This window comes from Schistocerca piceifrons, chromosome 2 (assembly GCF_021461385.2).
Source record: "Schistocerca piceifrons isolate TAMUIC-IGC-003096 chromosome 2, iqSchPice1.1, whole genome shotgun sequence".
Lineage (NCBI taxonomy): Eukaryota > Metazoa > Arthropoda > Insecta > Orthoptera > Acrididae > Schistocerca > Schistocerca piceifrons.
Window position 1 is genome coordinate 1,027,760,693 of NC_060139.1, and position 17,484 is coordinate 1,027,778,176.

The window sequence follows — 17,484 nt, forward strand, 5'->3', positions numbered from 1 at the left end:
CAAAATTTTTCTTTATGATTGTCTTGTAAAGCCCACAATCATGGTACAAAGCAACTTCAAGTAATGTTAAACTGTATGAACACTGTCATAGCAAATACCAATCTAGTAAAAGAAAATCATTCCACCCTCCTTTTCTTAGGAATAACATATGTGGCTACATTATTTATGTAAGTACAGCAATGAAATATTGGAACTGCAAGAGAGAAGTAAACTACCAGGAACAAAGTCCCATCCTTGGCATTTGACAAAAATGTTTACCATTAGCGAATTCCTATGTTGATTAATGTCAAACTTATAAAAGCAGTTCTAAACATTTAGAAGATATAATGCAATAGATATTAAAAGAGTGACTATGACAGGTTATATGCTGTGGTAGTCTATATGAAGACAACAGAATTTGTATTCAACAGTTGCTGACCATACTACTAGGGCACTTTATTAGCCACATTCACTCAACAGTTTAGCAGTGTGGGTCTAGCAGAAGTCACATCAACCGCGCAGTGTCTCTGTTGTGCAGCATAGCTGTGGGTCACTTTATGTGACTGCCAGGAATTGAGATTTTACATACACTATGCTTTGCGGGCGATAGTGTCAGCATTGCTCCAAGAACTTGCATTCTTGAATGTAACTGTTCAGACCAGAACCACACATTTTATATTTTGTACATACCGTAAGTCCCCAAAAATGAAGTGATTTTCTTAGAAAAATGTTGTCTCTGAATTAATTAGTTGAAGATATGACAAACTGGTAATATAGATTGTCATATAGAGCATTAGTAGTCTTTTCCTAGTTATATTTGTTATTGAAAAATTAGGTTAATTCGAGAAATAGACTATTAAGTGCTGTCAGAAACAGCAGCAGCTTCTGCCGTTCCCCCAGAAGCAAAAAGAAAACGTATTACATCTCTAAAAGTAACAAGAGTAATAGTAAGAGGCACAAAACAACAACAAAGATATATGCTACAGGTTGAGCAAATTTAATAACAGAGGTTACCATTGTGTGCTCGTGTTTCACCAGCTCCAGCACAGCTCACACTTGTCCCATTTCTGCCATTTGACAGCAGCCAGTCAGACTGGTTTGGGCATGTGATGCACATGTTCCACCAGTTCAAAGCAGAAAGCAGTAGACATTTTGATCATTGCTGTGATTATTCTTAGTGTTATGTGGTTCTGCTGTTTTTTTGCTGTTGTTGGAGCAGAAGGAGCCCGCCCTCCACTTTCACCCTGGATGAGCTCCAGTGCCGTGCTCACTCAGTTGTGCAGGATATGGTGACCAATGCACAGTGGCCAGTTTTTGTTCAAAGAGCTGGGCGAGTTCATTCTTTTGTTCAGAAGGGGAGGATGACAAGTGTTTGCGACCTTTCGGCCGGTTGGAAATGACAGAATTGACACCCTTGCCGTGCAGTCTTTCTCAAACAATTTTACAGAAACTGTTCAATAAAAAAAAGTCATTTTTGCTTTAGTTGTAGCTTTATATGTCAGGTTCATTATGATGTGTCCATCATTTCTACAATGTCCATAGTTATTGGAATATTTACGTGGAAGTAAGATTCTGCTTGAAATTCAAAAAAGTTTGCAATGAAAAATAGGTAGCTAACATATTGAATTTTTATTTAAACTTGGTTGGACATCTCTGTCTGTCACCAATCTTAGCAAAACTGATCTGACATAGCACACTCATTTGTGATTGCACCACACCAGTGATAAAGCCAGAGTGAAATATCCACAGCATTCCTCATATTTCATAACCGGTTTGAGATATGAAAATGAGATTTTGCCAAATGATAGCACGCAAAGAGGAGAGTATTTTGTTGTGTCGTTATTATGCATAACTTCTTTATCTACTGTATTATTCCAGTAACTAAAGACTTTCCTGATGAAAGAATGTAATTTTTAAGGACCACCGATAGTAGGTGAAATGAGAAATTCTGTGGGTTTGGAACAACATAAGTGAAGTCATTACACATTTATTTTGTGCTTTTTGATGAGATGCTGACCGTACTTTTCCTCAGTTCCTCACTTAATAAACCACTGTTTCAGAATTCTCTCTCAATTGCATCTGCACAACATGTTAGTGAGGTGAGACTGTTTAAACTGCTGAGTTTTGGCAAAAGAAGCAAATTTTAAAATGGCAACAATAGTAAAGTGTAGGTTTTACTCAAAATTCCCCATTTGTGACTCTTCTCTGAAAGTTACAAATGCTATACAAGCAAGGAAAAAATAAATCGGTGCATTTTTGGCAGAATTCTTTTTAAATACTAACCAAAGAAGTAGTGACAGGTCTTTTTGAATGGTCACCATGCACGTGTGAGTGTGGAGAAGCCCCGCTTAATATTTACCAAAAATTTGAGTGCAGGTTTCAGTTTAGAATGGCACTTGCCCTCCAGCACTAGGCATTTCCATCACAGTGCTTTGAGTGACTCCCCACCACTGCTGCTCGCCCCAAGCTTCCCCAGCCGACTACACATCCAGCAACCATGGCATTTTACGTGCGCTATACTATGATCACTGCAGGCAAGTCACATCCATATGGCTGCAATTTTCTTCAGTGCTTGAAACATAATCAGGCCAGTTATTTTTTGAGTTTCAGTAGACCAAAGCTTGAACCTAGTTTCCCAATTTGCATTTACTGGCTCTGAATATTTCAAATTGCATGGTGACACTTGCATATGGAATGGTCTGATGTGAGATAAGATGAGCCAGATCAACAGGTTTTGGCTGACATTGCTTACTTGTCGAATCCTTCTCTCAGTGAAGTGTGATTTGTTGCAAATTTTTTTTAATTGACAGAAGCAGCTGAGTTTTTACCCACGGATCCAGAAGACATTGCTTTTAAAGCATCCTAACCTTATCATTCCCAAATGGTGCCTAGACCCAGCTTGCTCACTCTGGCAGTGCCATCAGATATTACCATCCTGCACAAACTTCTTCCAGTGTCACAATTGTGTAGTGTGCCATTAATGCTGGGCTATCTGTGATGTCTTTGGTTACTAGGAGAGCCTTGAAGTTGTCTGTCAAATCGTAACAGGTACTACAGCTAGGCTCCTTCACTGATGCTGATTGAAGTGGCCACAGGGTGGATCTGTTGTAAGCCAGGCTGTTATCCACAGTGATACATCACGGTATATACGCCCCAGGAAAACCGGGAAATCTAAAAAAAAGGGAATTTTTTCGCCTGCAAAAAACCTGAAATTTTTTTAGAATTCCAGTAATTTTCATTGTTTTATTTTTTTGTTAAATTTTTGTTATTTTGACTGGCAAGAACTGATACTCTAACAAAGAATTTACTTTAGCCCCCTACTGCAGATTAATACTGCCGCAGCAAAACATAAAAGAGAGAACAACACCAAAATAAAATTTTAGTTGCAGAGAAAATGCGCAGTTTACAACAACATAGTGCTTGCACAAGCATCTGCCACCAGCAAAATGTGTCAAAAGATTTAGACAAAGACTGTGCCGTACCATAACAACAAACTGCTTTCCATGAATGTGACATCACAGTGTTTACATTTCTAACAGGGTCATGGCAAAATATTGTGAATGGTGGTTTGAAAAGTGTTACTTTCAAATTAAATTTCCTTTCAACAAGATGAATTATGTTACATGTGAGAATGTATGCTTAACTTCTTAAATCATTGAGCATTTGATGCCATATTTAAAATTTACCGTCAAATTTGTGTTTGATGTATCATAAAGGGTAACACACCAAAAAAAGGTCAGGCTTCAAAGATAGTTTTTCATATTTACTTTAACAACTTAAGGAAAAGATAGTGTTACTTAACCATAAAGATGACACATTAAGTTGCAGACAGGTATAACTAAAAGACACCTACATGCTAGATTTTGGCCACAGCCTTCGTCAGAAAAGGAACCACACACACATTCACTCACACAAGGAAGCACACCTCACGCACATGACTGCCATATCCAGCAGCTCGGACCGGAATGCATTGGTAGGTGATTTGTAAGGGATTCATTGTTTTGTGCATCAATAAGCAGTATGTGATAAATTTGCAGGCATGGAGCATGTGGTGAAATTGGTGGTACTAATAGTAAATTTTTGTAGGTCACATACATTATTATAGTGTTAATTGCCACAGTTTTTTATGGAATTGAATGAGGAGTATGGGTACATTATACACTACAGCAAAGTATGGTGCTTAAGTGAAGTAGCATTTCTGGAATGATTTTTCAAATTAAGACTTGCAATTGTTGAATTTGTGAAGAAAAAAGGAAAGTAGGTGTAAAAATTAGAAAATTTGTAATGGATTGCAGGCTTCACATTCTCAGTGGACTTGACTGCACATTACCCATAGTAAGATGTTGCAAGGTGGGAAACAACTTATTTTTGATTTGGTGTGAATGCATTTAAAAAGCAAATTGGATTGTGGAAGGACAGTTTCTGGGGTGAAAGATCGTCCACTTCTCTAAGCCGCTATCATTAAAGAAAACGTGAATTTTGAACAATTCAGTGTGGTGTTGGAGGGGGGAACACACACACACATTTTGAGGGCACTATGTATCGTACATCTTTTGGGCTGTTTTCAAGGTCATTTGCTGTTTTAGTTTAGAGCACCCTTGTGTTTGTACAGTTGGAACTTATCTATCTGCAGTGTAATACCCATTTAAAAAACAAATTCTTTTACGTTAAACCTGTTCGGCGATTCTGCATTGTTTTTTGCAGGAAGAGTTTCCAAGTCTCCATAATAGTTTACAAACGTGATACAACATTTTGGTCAACATATATGTGTGAAAGACTTTTTTTCTATTATGAAGCTAAATAAATCACCATTATGTGGCAACCTGAATGTCAAAAATCTGCAAAATTGTCTGCATTCATCTGTATGCCAACAGCTTATGCTAGATATAAATAGATTACTATGCCTTCAGCACAACAAAATAATTAAACAATACTGAAAATTGTGACTTGTTCCAGTTTCCCCTGTGCCTCGAACTTTGCAAAATTGACATTGTGATGCAGCTTCCACACCTATGTCTGTACTCTCCAAGCCACCTTGTGATATGTGGTGGAGTGTACTTCTGTTCCTCCCTTCAGTGTTCCATTTGCGAATGTCGTTTGGGAAGAATGAGATTGTTGGTAAACATCTATATTAGCTCTAATAGCCAGGGTTTTCCCATGGTCATTTCTTGAGATGTATGTGGGCGGAAGTAATGTGTTGCTCAATTCTCCCCTTAACTTATTGTCTCAGAATTTCAATAGCAAACGTCTCTGTGATCCACAGTGTGTCTTTTGTAGCATATGACACTGTTTTTGAGCATCTCTATAATGCTGTCATACCAACTAAATGATCCCTTTATGAATTGCACCATTCTTCATTGGATCTTGTCTACTTCTTCTATTAATACGACATGCTAAGGGTCTCAGACTGATGAGTAAAAATCTAGAATCAGTTAAAAAAGTGTTTTGTATGTGTCCTAACCACAAGAACACATCTAGTAATAACTTGTTACAAAAATACACTTGCCACAGAGTGGCTACACTACTAGTTCAATGATCCTAGTCAAAATGTAGCTCTGGGCTAGGCTGGCCAGGGCTGACTATATAAGTTTGGACCACCTGGTAGAGTGCACAAAGAAGGGGTAGTGCGCGCATCCGTGAATGGCGGCCTGTGACGGTTTTGGTGTCTGCTGACTTCTGTGGCATGCCAGAGACCTTAGGCAAAAGAGGCCAGAGCGATGAACGTCCCCCCCCCCCCACCCCCTACCAATTAGAGCATCAGACTGCAGGGTACGTGACAGGCATGGTGATGTCCAGCGGTGGTGTGGAAGGTGGAGATGACTCCGCCACAGGCTGAGGCTGTGCAAGAGACATTGAACTGGTGAGGAGTATGTCGACGGGCTGGGGGGCCTCTGGAGCTACTGCTGGGGGCTGCGAAGTCGTAGGCTCATCGGGCGGACGCACTGATGTGGGTGGGAGAGGAGGCTGGAACACTGGCAGACAGGTGGCCGACTTAGTGACTGCAGCACCCAAAGAAGGTGGTGATGTGGGTGGGGTCGGCACCCATCCAGACTTGGAGCTGATTTCAATGGCTCTGGACGTCCTAGTCTCTAGTCCGGAGGATGGAGATGTAGCTGCCATTCTGATGCACGATGACTGCTGGTAACCAGTGGGGGCACTGACAAGAACGACACCCCCCAGACTTCTGTCCCGGGCAGAAAACTCAGTACAGGGGAATACGATGATGGGCAAGATCCTGTACGGAGCAGGTGGATGGAGAAGCTCCGTGAGGCAATGAGAACCATAGGAGTCATCCAGTAGGCCGTGTGAAGAAACTGTAATGCATCCTTGGCAGAGAAGTCCTGCAGATATTTTTTCATTTGGGTCTTAAAGGTGTGAACCATACACTTGGCTGTCCAGTTAGATCTGGGGTGAAAAGGAGGGGAGCGAACATGGTGAATGCCTGACTGCACACAGAAATCTTGAAACACCTGAGACAGGAACTGAGGTGTATTGTCAGCAACAGTAAGTGGGATACCTTCTACAGAAAACAAAATTGAGAGCGCCTGAACAGTGACTTCAGTGGTGGCTGAGAATATTCAGAAGTGGACCCACAATATCCACATGGATCTGTTCCCAGGGCTGGGTTGCTGGAAGTCATGGGAAGAATGAAGCCTTGAGAGCCGCCTTTTGACTAGCGCACTGGAGACATACAGCACTTAAATGCTCCAGCTACCAGTCAACACCGGGCCAGTACACATGTCTCCAAGTCAAGCCTGTGGTGCAGAAAATACCCCAGTGACCCTCACATAACGTCTTTAAGACCCCTGCAGCAAACTTCTGGGAGTAAGCATCCTGGGAGACGCATTGTCCATGAATAGGCGTAGGACTCTAAGACCTAGAGACGATGACACAAGACAGAGTCCGAGATATATTTCAAAATTAAGATCTGTTCGCTCATAAAAAATAAACTCATGAGAAAAGGTTTTTATTGACTGTAACATTTTACTACACATCTATTTTACTTTTCCACATAATCGCCATTCACACCTATATATGTTTTGTAACACTGCACCAGCTTCTTTAATCCTTCTGCATAGGAGCCTGCCACCCGGGAACTGAACCAGGTGGAAGTACCAGTCTTGAGTTCATTGGCAGTTTGGAATTGTTGTCCACCCAACCACTTTTTCAAATGCAAGAAGAGGGAACAGTTACTTAGTGCATGGCCGGGAGTGTCTGAATGGTGGTAAAAGTTCCGAATGGAAATCTTGAATTGTCTCCTTGGTTTTGTCCAACTGTGTGAGGGCATGCATTGTCGTGGACGAGGATTATGTCAAACGACAGTTTCCCGCAGTGCCAATTTTGCGTCACACATCTCAGCTTTTCATGGTATATGTCAGCTGTAATTGCCCCACGGTTCAAGAAATCAATCAAAAGGACACCCTTTTCATCCCAAACAATGGTAGCCATTATTTTTTGATTTGAGAGTGGAGATAGCTTAAACTTTTTTGGTTTGGGTGAACTTCAATGGTGCCACTGCATTGACGGTTGTTTCAGTTCTGCGTTGGTTATGATATCCATGTCTCGTTGCCCATAACAGTGAGGCAAAACAAATCATCTCCATCTTGTCTGTAGCACTTTGAGAGCCGTCATGCATTATGCATTCTTTGCTCTTTGTGCTGATCAGTTAGCATTTTTGGAACCCATGTCACGTTCAGTTTATGATATCCACAATCTTCATCGACAATCCAGTAAATTGAGGTTCAAGCAACATTTTGAAATTATTAGCCAGAACACATGTTGTCAGTATTTGCTTCACTTATCAACAGTGCCATCGGTCCGAGTACTTGGTCTGTCACTCTGTGTTCGTTGTGAACATTTGTGCAACAATTTTGAAATTCACATCATCATTTACGAATTTGTTTGTCACTCATTATTTCAGGTCCATACACTAGGCATAACTCACTATGGATTTCAACAGCAGAAGATCCTTGTGCCAGCAAAAATGTAATCATGCCATGCACTTCACAACTGTCGGGATCTGTGATTGTTTCAGCCATTGCGATATGCTCTGATCAACTGGCAAATGTCTACTGAATTAAACCAACACTGCAGTAGTTTCCTAAACAATCGGTAGACAATGCTACATGCATGAAATTTCATTCAGGCATTATATTTTTATTATTTTGAGCTTTTCCTCAATACAAAGGCTTATCTCCAGCATAATAATTACTCGGAAATTACTATACAAAGAATAAATTTTCTTAAACTACATTTTCAAAATATTCCTCCAGGTGTTTTGATCTTGTGTGTCCTCTTCCTCTGCATCCATTTTCCTCATTGTGTGCTGTACATTTTGGAGACAGGTGGTCATAGGTTGTCGTCTTCTTCTTCTCCCCTCCGGTTCCCGCTCCAGTATCAATTTCTGGCTTCCTCCATTCATCGTACATGCCTGTACTACTGTAATTTCGTGCTATCCATTACGCCTTATATTCTTTCTTTTATTTCCATTCTCCTTATTATTTTGGTGTTCCTTATCTTCTCTTTCCTGGAGAGTCTTGCCGATCTTCTCCAGAAGTCCATCTCTAGAGCTTGTAATTTTTTGATGTGCTTCAGGTTAATTGTCCAGGTCTCCATTCCATACAGAACCACACTCTCGAATATAGATTTGTATATTAAGTTTTTAGTTGTGCTCATTACATTCCTGCTCCATAAGACTGAGTTAAGCATCCCAATGACCTTACGTCCCCTACTAATTCTTTTATTGATTTCTGACTCTGATTTTCCTTCAATTTCTAAACTTGATCTCAAATAACAGGAAGTATTTATCTTCTTGATTTCCTTTCCGTCAATGTATAGCTCATCTGAATCATTAGCCAAGTACTCTGTATTTTGGTAATTAATCTTCAAACCCCAAGTTTTGTATGCTACTGCTAGTTGATTGCACATATAGTTAGCATCCTCCCCATCTTGTGCTACGACTACTTGATCATCAGCAAACAATAAATGATGTAGGTAAACTCCATCTCTTTTTTTCTAATCCCATACTATTACATTTACGAGACCATGCTCTAAGGCTAATATCTATACAGGTTTTAAATACTGATTGTGACATGGGACAGGCCTGTAAAGGGCCTTTGCTTGTTCTAAATTTCTGTGAAAGTTTATTACCAACTTTCGCTTGGCAAATGGCATTCAGGCATACCAACAGTTAAATATTGGTGGTTGATTCCGAGGCCATCCACCATTGCACATCCCCTCTACCTCCTTCTCCACAAGGTGTGCAACCAGGTCTTCACCCCACTGAAGGAACGTCCGAAGTCAACATCATGTCTAGCTACTTCAGTCCTTGCAGATGCAGATGGCTTGGACAGCCACTGAAGTTTACACCCAAAACTTTCATTCCAGTACACCCCATTACTCTTAGGTCAAGGAGGGGGCTCTGGCCATTGTCTGTGTGGATCACTACAGTAAGCCACTTCTTTCATGAGTTAACTATATTTCATTAAAATTCTTTTAATGAATCTCTGCTTGGCATCTGCTGTTTCTACAGTTTGCTTTATGTTCCCTTGTTGCACATTAGGCTGCTGCAGACTGTCATTTCTAAGTATTTTACGGTATTTGCTGTTTCAAGAACTTGGCATTTGTAGAGTAATCTTACAGTAATGGATTTCTTCATGTATTACTGCACACTATGTTACATTTATGAATGCTCAGGTTCAACTGCCTGTCCCTGCACCACTCATCAGTCCTTTTCAGGGCTTCCTGCTATACACTACAGTTTTCTGGGTTGCTACTTCCTTGTAGGCAGCCACATCATCTGCGAATATCTCTATGGAGCTTCTTATGTTACCTACTAATTCGTTTATATATATTGTAAATAGTAACAGTGGTATCACACTTTCTTGACAACATTCTTATATTCATACTACACAATCCCAATCAATCCAGAGAATCCAGCAGAACTACTCCATGAGCAGTAGACAAAAACAGCAATTAGTCTTTTGTAACCAAATGACCGCTTGAGTGTCTTATACCATCAGCTGATTCCTTGACTCAACTACAGGTCTTGGAGCACCTGGTGGGCGATGTTAAAAGCTATTCCACTAGATGTGCCCCTGCTGATTATCTGCACAAATTGAACCAGTTTCACAGCTAGCAGCAGGAGCCGCATTATCATTGAGAACACTTCCAACATTGGTTGCTAGCCCACAACCATTACCAGCCTAGGAGTACTGCCTACCGATTTGGATTGTTGGGAAGGAACCACTGTCCAAGACACCTACAGCTTGTAGGCAAGTATTCTGCTACCTTAACCAACTTTGCCAGTGGAGTGTGCTACTAATGAGGATCTAGTGCTACCATCAAAAGTAGCACCACACCGTCCAGTACACCAGCCATACGTGACAGTCTTTTATCTCTGCATACTGTGAATATACACGCATTGGCCATGAACTGCATAAGTTTTGTGGCTACCCGAGGATAGTGGCTAAAGCAGAACAACAGAACCAGTTGCTCTCCACTGCCAATGGCCATACTACTAGGCCACTTTATAAATGACAGCTGCAGCCAAGTTCAGCAGTTTTGAAGTATCGTGTTATGAAGTATCCAAGCAATGCCAGAAGTATCAACAACAAAAATATCAAGTCACTGTTTGTATCTCTGACTTTGTTTTCTACATTACCAGATCTGGACATGTATGTCTGCCTGCAATGTGCAATGCAGCTGAGAGTGTCAGCATTAGTCTACAAACTTGAGACTCTGAATTATAACTAACAAAACTGATACTATCAGTGCCTGTATTTTGTAATACCACAAGTGTTAAAAAATTAAATAGTTATTTGTTGTGTCTCAATTAGTTGGCTTCCCGAAACATCATCAGCCAGAATTGATCATGATTGTGGTGGTCATAATGTTAAGATTTCTTTGAATATGATGTGAGATTATGATATCCCACAACGTATTCAACAAAAGCAAAGATCAAAGCAAGTCGTGATCGTTGATCAGTTTCAGTTGCAGTATGATTGCAGAAAAAGGATAACGGTTCATGATATATGCATAATAGATGTTCAAAATGTGTTGACAGGTAAGGACAATTCTCTCTTTTATCATTTGTGATATATCTTTCAATGAGTGGTGTAGTTTTGTGAGCCCAGATGAACAGAAGTGAAGAAAGAGATGCCCAGTTCAAGCTCATTCCCACCAACTCCCTGACCCCCTCCCCCCCCCCCCCCCCCCTCTCTCTCTCTCTCTCTCTCTCTCTCTCTCTCTCTCTCTCTCTCTCTCTTTGTGTGTGCGTGCACGTGTGTGTGTGTGTGCGTGGGCGCGCGCGTGTGCATGTGTGTTTCCCGTAGTGGCCTTTATCAGCTTGTGTAGATGAGAACTGTGTTGCTAAGGACACTTTGTTTTCCTTTACGACATGCAGATATGAAAAAATGCAAGTAATGGGAACTGGAAAGCAAATGCAGTATGAAGAGCTTGTCTCCCATATTGAATGTATTGTTGAAAAACATTCTTTGTCATTTCCACATATGGCTCTAACTTCCATCAAAGCTGCTCTCAGGTAAATCTAAGAAAACTTCCCTGGTGAATTGTATCACAAAGGAAGTTTTAAATTAATTTATGTACAGAGCAGATATTGCACCATGATGTCCAAAGGAAACAGTTTTTATTTTTAATACTGTGCTGGTACTTCATGTGACAGTGTAATGTTGTATAAGAAAACAGTTACAACTAAAAGTAAGAGATTAAGCCTTGCAGAATTTGTGAGGAACAGTTACCTTTGTTAAGAATTTTGTATGAGAAAAAGTCAGTTTCAGGAAGATAGAGACAGATTTATTTTTGTTTCAGTTAATTACAAACTTCCAAATTGTATTTTCTTTTATATTATTTTGTTTACTGTAAGCTGGGCCTTAAATAGAGTGGAAGATCATAGTTAAGTACAGAAGTGAAAACACCACAGACAAAATTAAGTAAGATTTGAAATATGTAGAACTACTCTGCAAATTGCTGTGTTAAAGTGATAAAATATCCAGTGGATAGTAACTCATAAGCCATAAGAATAAAAAATTTCTTCCTGAAGACCCACACAGATGTTAGAACGAGAATCAATGCAAGGGGACTGGAGAAATAATAAGATATAAGAGTACGAGGATTGTCTAAAAAGTATCCAACATTTGATGTTCCTGCGCCAAATACAGACAATAGTGCGGCGCCACTGTACACAGTAAAGGAACAGACCTTTATGCAGATTACTGATTCTCTCAAAATGACTGAACGTGTTGAACAAAGATACTGCATCAAATTTTGTCAAAAGCTTGGTGATTCTCAAAGTGAAACAATTCTTAAGATTCAGCAGGTGCTTGGAGAAGATGTGATGAGTGTAACACAAATTAAGGAGTGGTTCAACCGATTCAAAAGTGGCCGCACATCACCGGAGAGTGACCAGCATTCTGGCAGGTCCCAAACTGCTCGGAGTGCAGCTGTTATTGAGAGGGTGCAAAATTTGGTGATGGCAGATCATTGTTTTACCGTGCGGGAGATTGGCCAAGAGGTTGGAGTGAGTAAAGATTCTACACATGCGATTTTGCGTGATGATTTGAACATGCACCGAGTGGCTGCGAAATTCGTGCCCAAGTTTTTGTCGCTGGAACAAAAAGACCTCAGTTTTGATGTTGCACAGGACGTTCTGGACATGACCAACACTGATCCTGGGTTGCTGAACACCATGATAACTGGAGATGAGTCATGGATATTCAGGTACAACCCAGAAACGAAAAGACAGTAGTCACAATGGAAGCATTCCGAGTCTCCAAGGCCGAAGAAAGTGCTGCAGGTGTGAAGCAAAATCGAGGTGATGCTGACTGTCTTCTTTGATGCCCGTGAATTGTGCGTCACAAATATGCACTGGAAAGAAAAACAGTGACAAAGGAGTACTATCAAGATGTTCTCCGGCGACTCCATGATGCAGTTCTATGCAAAAGACCAGACATGTGGACGGCGAAAAACTTGCAACTGCATCACAACAATGCCCCCGCACATTCATCCCACTTGATCCAAAATTTCTTGGTCACACATGGAATTACATCCATTTGCCAACCTCCCTACTCTCCAAACATGGCTCCTTGCGACTTCTGGTTGTTTCCAAAACTGAAGACATCACTGAAAGGATCCCGTTTTGAGAGTAGAGAAGAGAATGCGGAACATGATGATGTAGCTGAACACCATTCCAAAAGAAGACTCCAGAGGTATTTCCAGCAGTGGAAGGATCGGTGGGCTAAGTGTGTGCAGGCACAAGGGGCCTACTTTGAAGGGGTTGTTAAGCTGGAACCACCTAACAAAGTAGTGTAACTGATTTCAATAGCAATACAATGCTAAAATAAAATTTGGTCCATAGTTGACTTACTTTATTTAATTGCTGGGGAACTTACAGCTCATCTCTGTCTTTGGCCACTTCCTTCAATTTTGACCAGTTCATGTCATTTCTACTTGCTTCCCCTAACACCGGCTTCCTCTGTCTACCTCTGGGCCTGCCTCTCTCCCTTATTCCCTGGGGATTCCATTCCAAAGCCTTCTTCTTGACTGCTCTGCCACGTTTTCTCACTGTGTGTCCCATCCATTTTTACTTTCCCTCACTTATCTGGTCTTCTGTACATATCTGGTTGTTTTCCTCTGGAGCTCCTCGTTACTTATTTTTTTCTGGCCTACAGATATTTGTGATGTCCAGGAGACACCTATTTATGAAGTTCTGTAACTGTGTTGTTATATTCTCATCTACTTTCCAACTTTTACTGGTGTGTGCAAGAGCAGCCTTCACATTTGTATTAAAAATACAAATCTTTGTTTTGCATGTGATGTTTCTGCTTCACCATATTGGGTACAATTATATGAAGGCAATATTTGCCCTCATTGCGCAGTTCTTCACATCTTCTGTCATCATACTACCCAGATATAAGAATGAGTTTACTGTCTTCACCTGCTGGTCCCCTCCATATAGAGGCTCTTTCGTGTTTCTAGAACTTACTCTCATTTCCTTTGTTTTACCTATATTTATCTTGAAGCCAGCAATCTCTTTTCTTTTTTCAGAGAACTTAATTTATTTCTCGTATGTGTCAACCCTTGAGTGGTTAAAACTGTCATCTGTGAAGTCCAATTCCTTGACATTCGTGGATTCCCCATTAGATTCCTCTTAGCCTTCATTCTGTGACTTTTCTCATAACTGAGTCAAGCAGAAGTAGATAAAATGTTTGTGGCAAAATACATAAAACTGTCAGTCCCCAGTTGCTACCTCATTTGGCTCTGCGAGCTCTGGTGCTATGTTGTATTACTGTGGAACCTTTGGGTGACGCATACTGAATGTGACAAAATAAAGGCGTTTTAGAAAGAATTAATTCATTACTTTAGTCTCGAATTATTTCTGAACGGTGTTTCGCACATGTGTGGCCTTTGTCTTGGTCGTCGATAACTGACACTGGTTTCTTTCCTCTCTATGGACAGATGTTCCTTATTGTATGCATATGTTCCTCTTCACTGTCGTAAGTCTGACCTGAATTATTATTTGTTACCATTTTTTACTTATGCTTCTTTAGCATAGCTTGAGCTGGGCTAAAATTACAAAAATTCATGGAAAGGAAGAAAGTTAAAGTAGGATTTAACATTCTGTTGATTACTGGGTTACTAGAGATGGAGAACAAGCTCCGCAGGAAGGGAAATTGGTGATGCCCTTTCAAGGGAACCATCCTGGCATTTGCCTTAAGCAGCTTAGGGAAATTAACCTGAATGGGTATTTGAAACACTGTACTGTCAAATGTGACTAAACTTGGCAGAACATAAATAATGTACCTGAGCTGTCTTGTTGACAAACATACACAATAATAGACACACAAATTTAAGGAACACTTTTCCTACTGGCATAGCTCTCTGTTTTCACTCACGTGGCTTCTGTCAGTAACAGCCTGAAATTGTGTTACATCTTCTTGTCTACATTGCTGGCTATAACAATTTCATTCCAAGGAAGGATAGCAAACAAGCAAATTCTGCTTATTGTGTGCATCAGAACAGTAAGCCATGTGAACCACAGATGATAATGCAGTGTACCCAGTGGCACTCCGTACTGTCAAACCGAATGCTGGGCAGCTCTATGGTGACGATGAATGCAGCGTGGCAACATTCATTCTCCTAAGAACCTCTGCACACAGATATGTCCAGTATTATCATTGGACCCAAAACTATCAGCACACCTTTCTGCTGTTAACATGCTGACAGTTTGCTTGATTTGTTATGTGTTTTTTTTTTCCCCCCTAATTGCAGTAACTTACACTAAGTATGTTCATTATTGTTCTCTCCCCTTCACTTCATAAAGATTTTATGTTTACTGTCCGGTGCCTTCATGATGTTGCAATTGAACTGTCAACATTGCATTTCCATATACTGCATAGTAAAGCTTAGGATCTCCATCTACTTTTCAGCGTCTTATTCAGGCTCAGTAATAAAGCTAAAAATCTTCCGTCTCATCTATGTTCACAGCCTGATTTGGTGCTAATTCTACGATCTTTCTTATTCTTTTAACAAGGGAGAACTTGCAGAAGACCAGTCTTAAATTTTTGTTGGCTTGCATTTAATTTCAATTGATACTATATTTCAAGGTGATATAACTGAGCACATTATAGTAAGTATCATATTTTTCAAAATAAATTACTACATTTTCAAGTTTTTGAAATGACTGCACTTCAGCAATTGTGCATACAAGAGCTTCAGTGGATTAGATATAACAGCCAGCCAGTGGTCTGAGTTTGAGTTTTGTCAGTTTTTGTGACGAGAATTGCTATTTCTTAATCAAGTAGCTCTTCAATGGGCTTCACAGGGGCTGAGTGCACCCTGCTTTGCCAACAGCACTGGCAGACCTAGACAGTCACCCATCCAAATAGTAGCCAAATCAAGCAGTGCTTAACTTCAGTTATCCAATGGATCTTTATCTGTATTATGACAGCATTCAAGTATCATAAATTCTCCATTGCACTGCTTTTTTAATTAATGGTGGTTTATAATAGCAGGCATGTTTTAGTCAAAATATTAGTGCCTAGCTTATTGTTCACATGTAAATGTTAAATAATTCCTGCACTGTTGTCAACTTCTTAGTTAAAATTGTTATAATCATGAACACTTCCTTGTACTTTTAGCATAATGTCTGTAAATGGTGCTTGCAGTGTACACACTATCCACAGACGACATTTAGAAACATTGTTTTGTACTTTATGAAAACACAGATTTCCTGAAGAAATTTGTAGTTATTCCTGATACGCGGAGCAGCGGCGATCATTAAATAACACACCAACATTCATTAATACAACTTTATTATGCGAGAATATTTACAACATCTTATACAGTTGGCAGCACAAAACAGAATGGAAAGCAATATGGTGGCGCACAATAGGTACACATGGGTCTGAGAGCCTGCTATGGCAGAGATACATCACTTGTAGAATCGATAGTCGTCACAGAGCCCCCCCCCCCCCCCCCCTTGCAGTGCGGAGCACGGTGGTGTGTCAGGTCCTGTGCCAGCCCGGCGGGTGTGGGACACTTGGTGGTCCCAAAGCACTTGTCCATGGTGAAATCACACGCACAACACTTGGGAATAGGTGTAGCAAGCTCGACTGAAGCTAGGACATAATCACTGTGCCAACGGAGTGGAACCACCGGTCGTCCAGCCCGTGATGTAGGCTGCAAGGGGGGAGGGGTGGTAGGCCCGTCCAAATCATGATGGGATTCCTGGGAAGGAGGGCGGGTGTCCTGTACATCGGGGTCACTTGCAGAGTGCTCCTGCAAGGTCCACGCAGGTTTCACCCGGTGGAGTGAAACAGTTACTGGTTTGCCGTTGTTAAGTATCGACAGTGTGGATGGGCCTCGGGACAGGACTTTAAACGGACCGGTGTAGGGAGGCTGCAGGGTTGTCCGTACTGTGGCGTCCCGTAACATGATAAATTCACATGTGGCCAGTTCCTTATGCATGAACACACGAGGTCTACAGTGGGCAGAGGGCAAGGGAGATTTGATGAGTGCGATGTGCCCTCGGACACACTTGATGAGTGCTGGGAGCTCGGAAGAGCTCGGTAGTGGCGTATCCTCGACGAATTCGGCTGGTAAAACCAGAGGCTTCCTGTAAAGGATCTCGGTGAGGGAGGCTTGCAAGTCCTCTTTGTATGTGGTGCGAAGGCCTAGTAAAACCCAGGGGAGAGCATCGGACCACTGGCCACTGTGGCACATAAGTGCGGCCTTAAGCGTGTGGTGCCAGCGCTCCACAAGTCCATTGGCCTGGGGGTGATAAGCGGTTATGTGAAACTTTGCGACGCCACAGTACGAACAGAGGGAAGCGAACAGCTGCGATTCAAACTGCCTACCTTGGTCGGTGGTCAGTGAGTTAGGGCTTCCGAATCGGGAAATCCAAGTGGCAACGAAGGCCGAAGCCACAGACTCAGCCGAAATATCTTCCAAAGGGACTGCCTCTACCCATCTAGTGACCCTATCAAT

General features: G+C 41.2%; 1 protein-coding gene across 2 annotated transcripts in view; it reads left to right on the forward strand.

Moving 5' to 3' along the window:
* The window catches only part of LOC124776914 (KICSTOR subunit 2-like), a 72,701-nt gene that overhangs the window by 10,722 nt on the left and 44,495 nt on the right, over positions 1 to 17,484 (forward strand). For both annotated transcript variants that reach the window (XM_047252125.1, XM_047252126.1), the window contains exon 4: positions 11,384 to 11,521. In XM_047252125.1, coding sequence (XP_047108081.1) covers positions 11,384 to 11,521 — 138 coding nt within the window. The remainder of the gene's footprint in view (positions 1 to 11,383; positions 11,522 to 17,484) is intronic.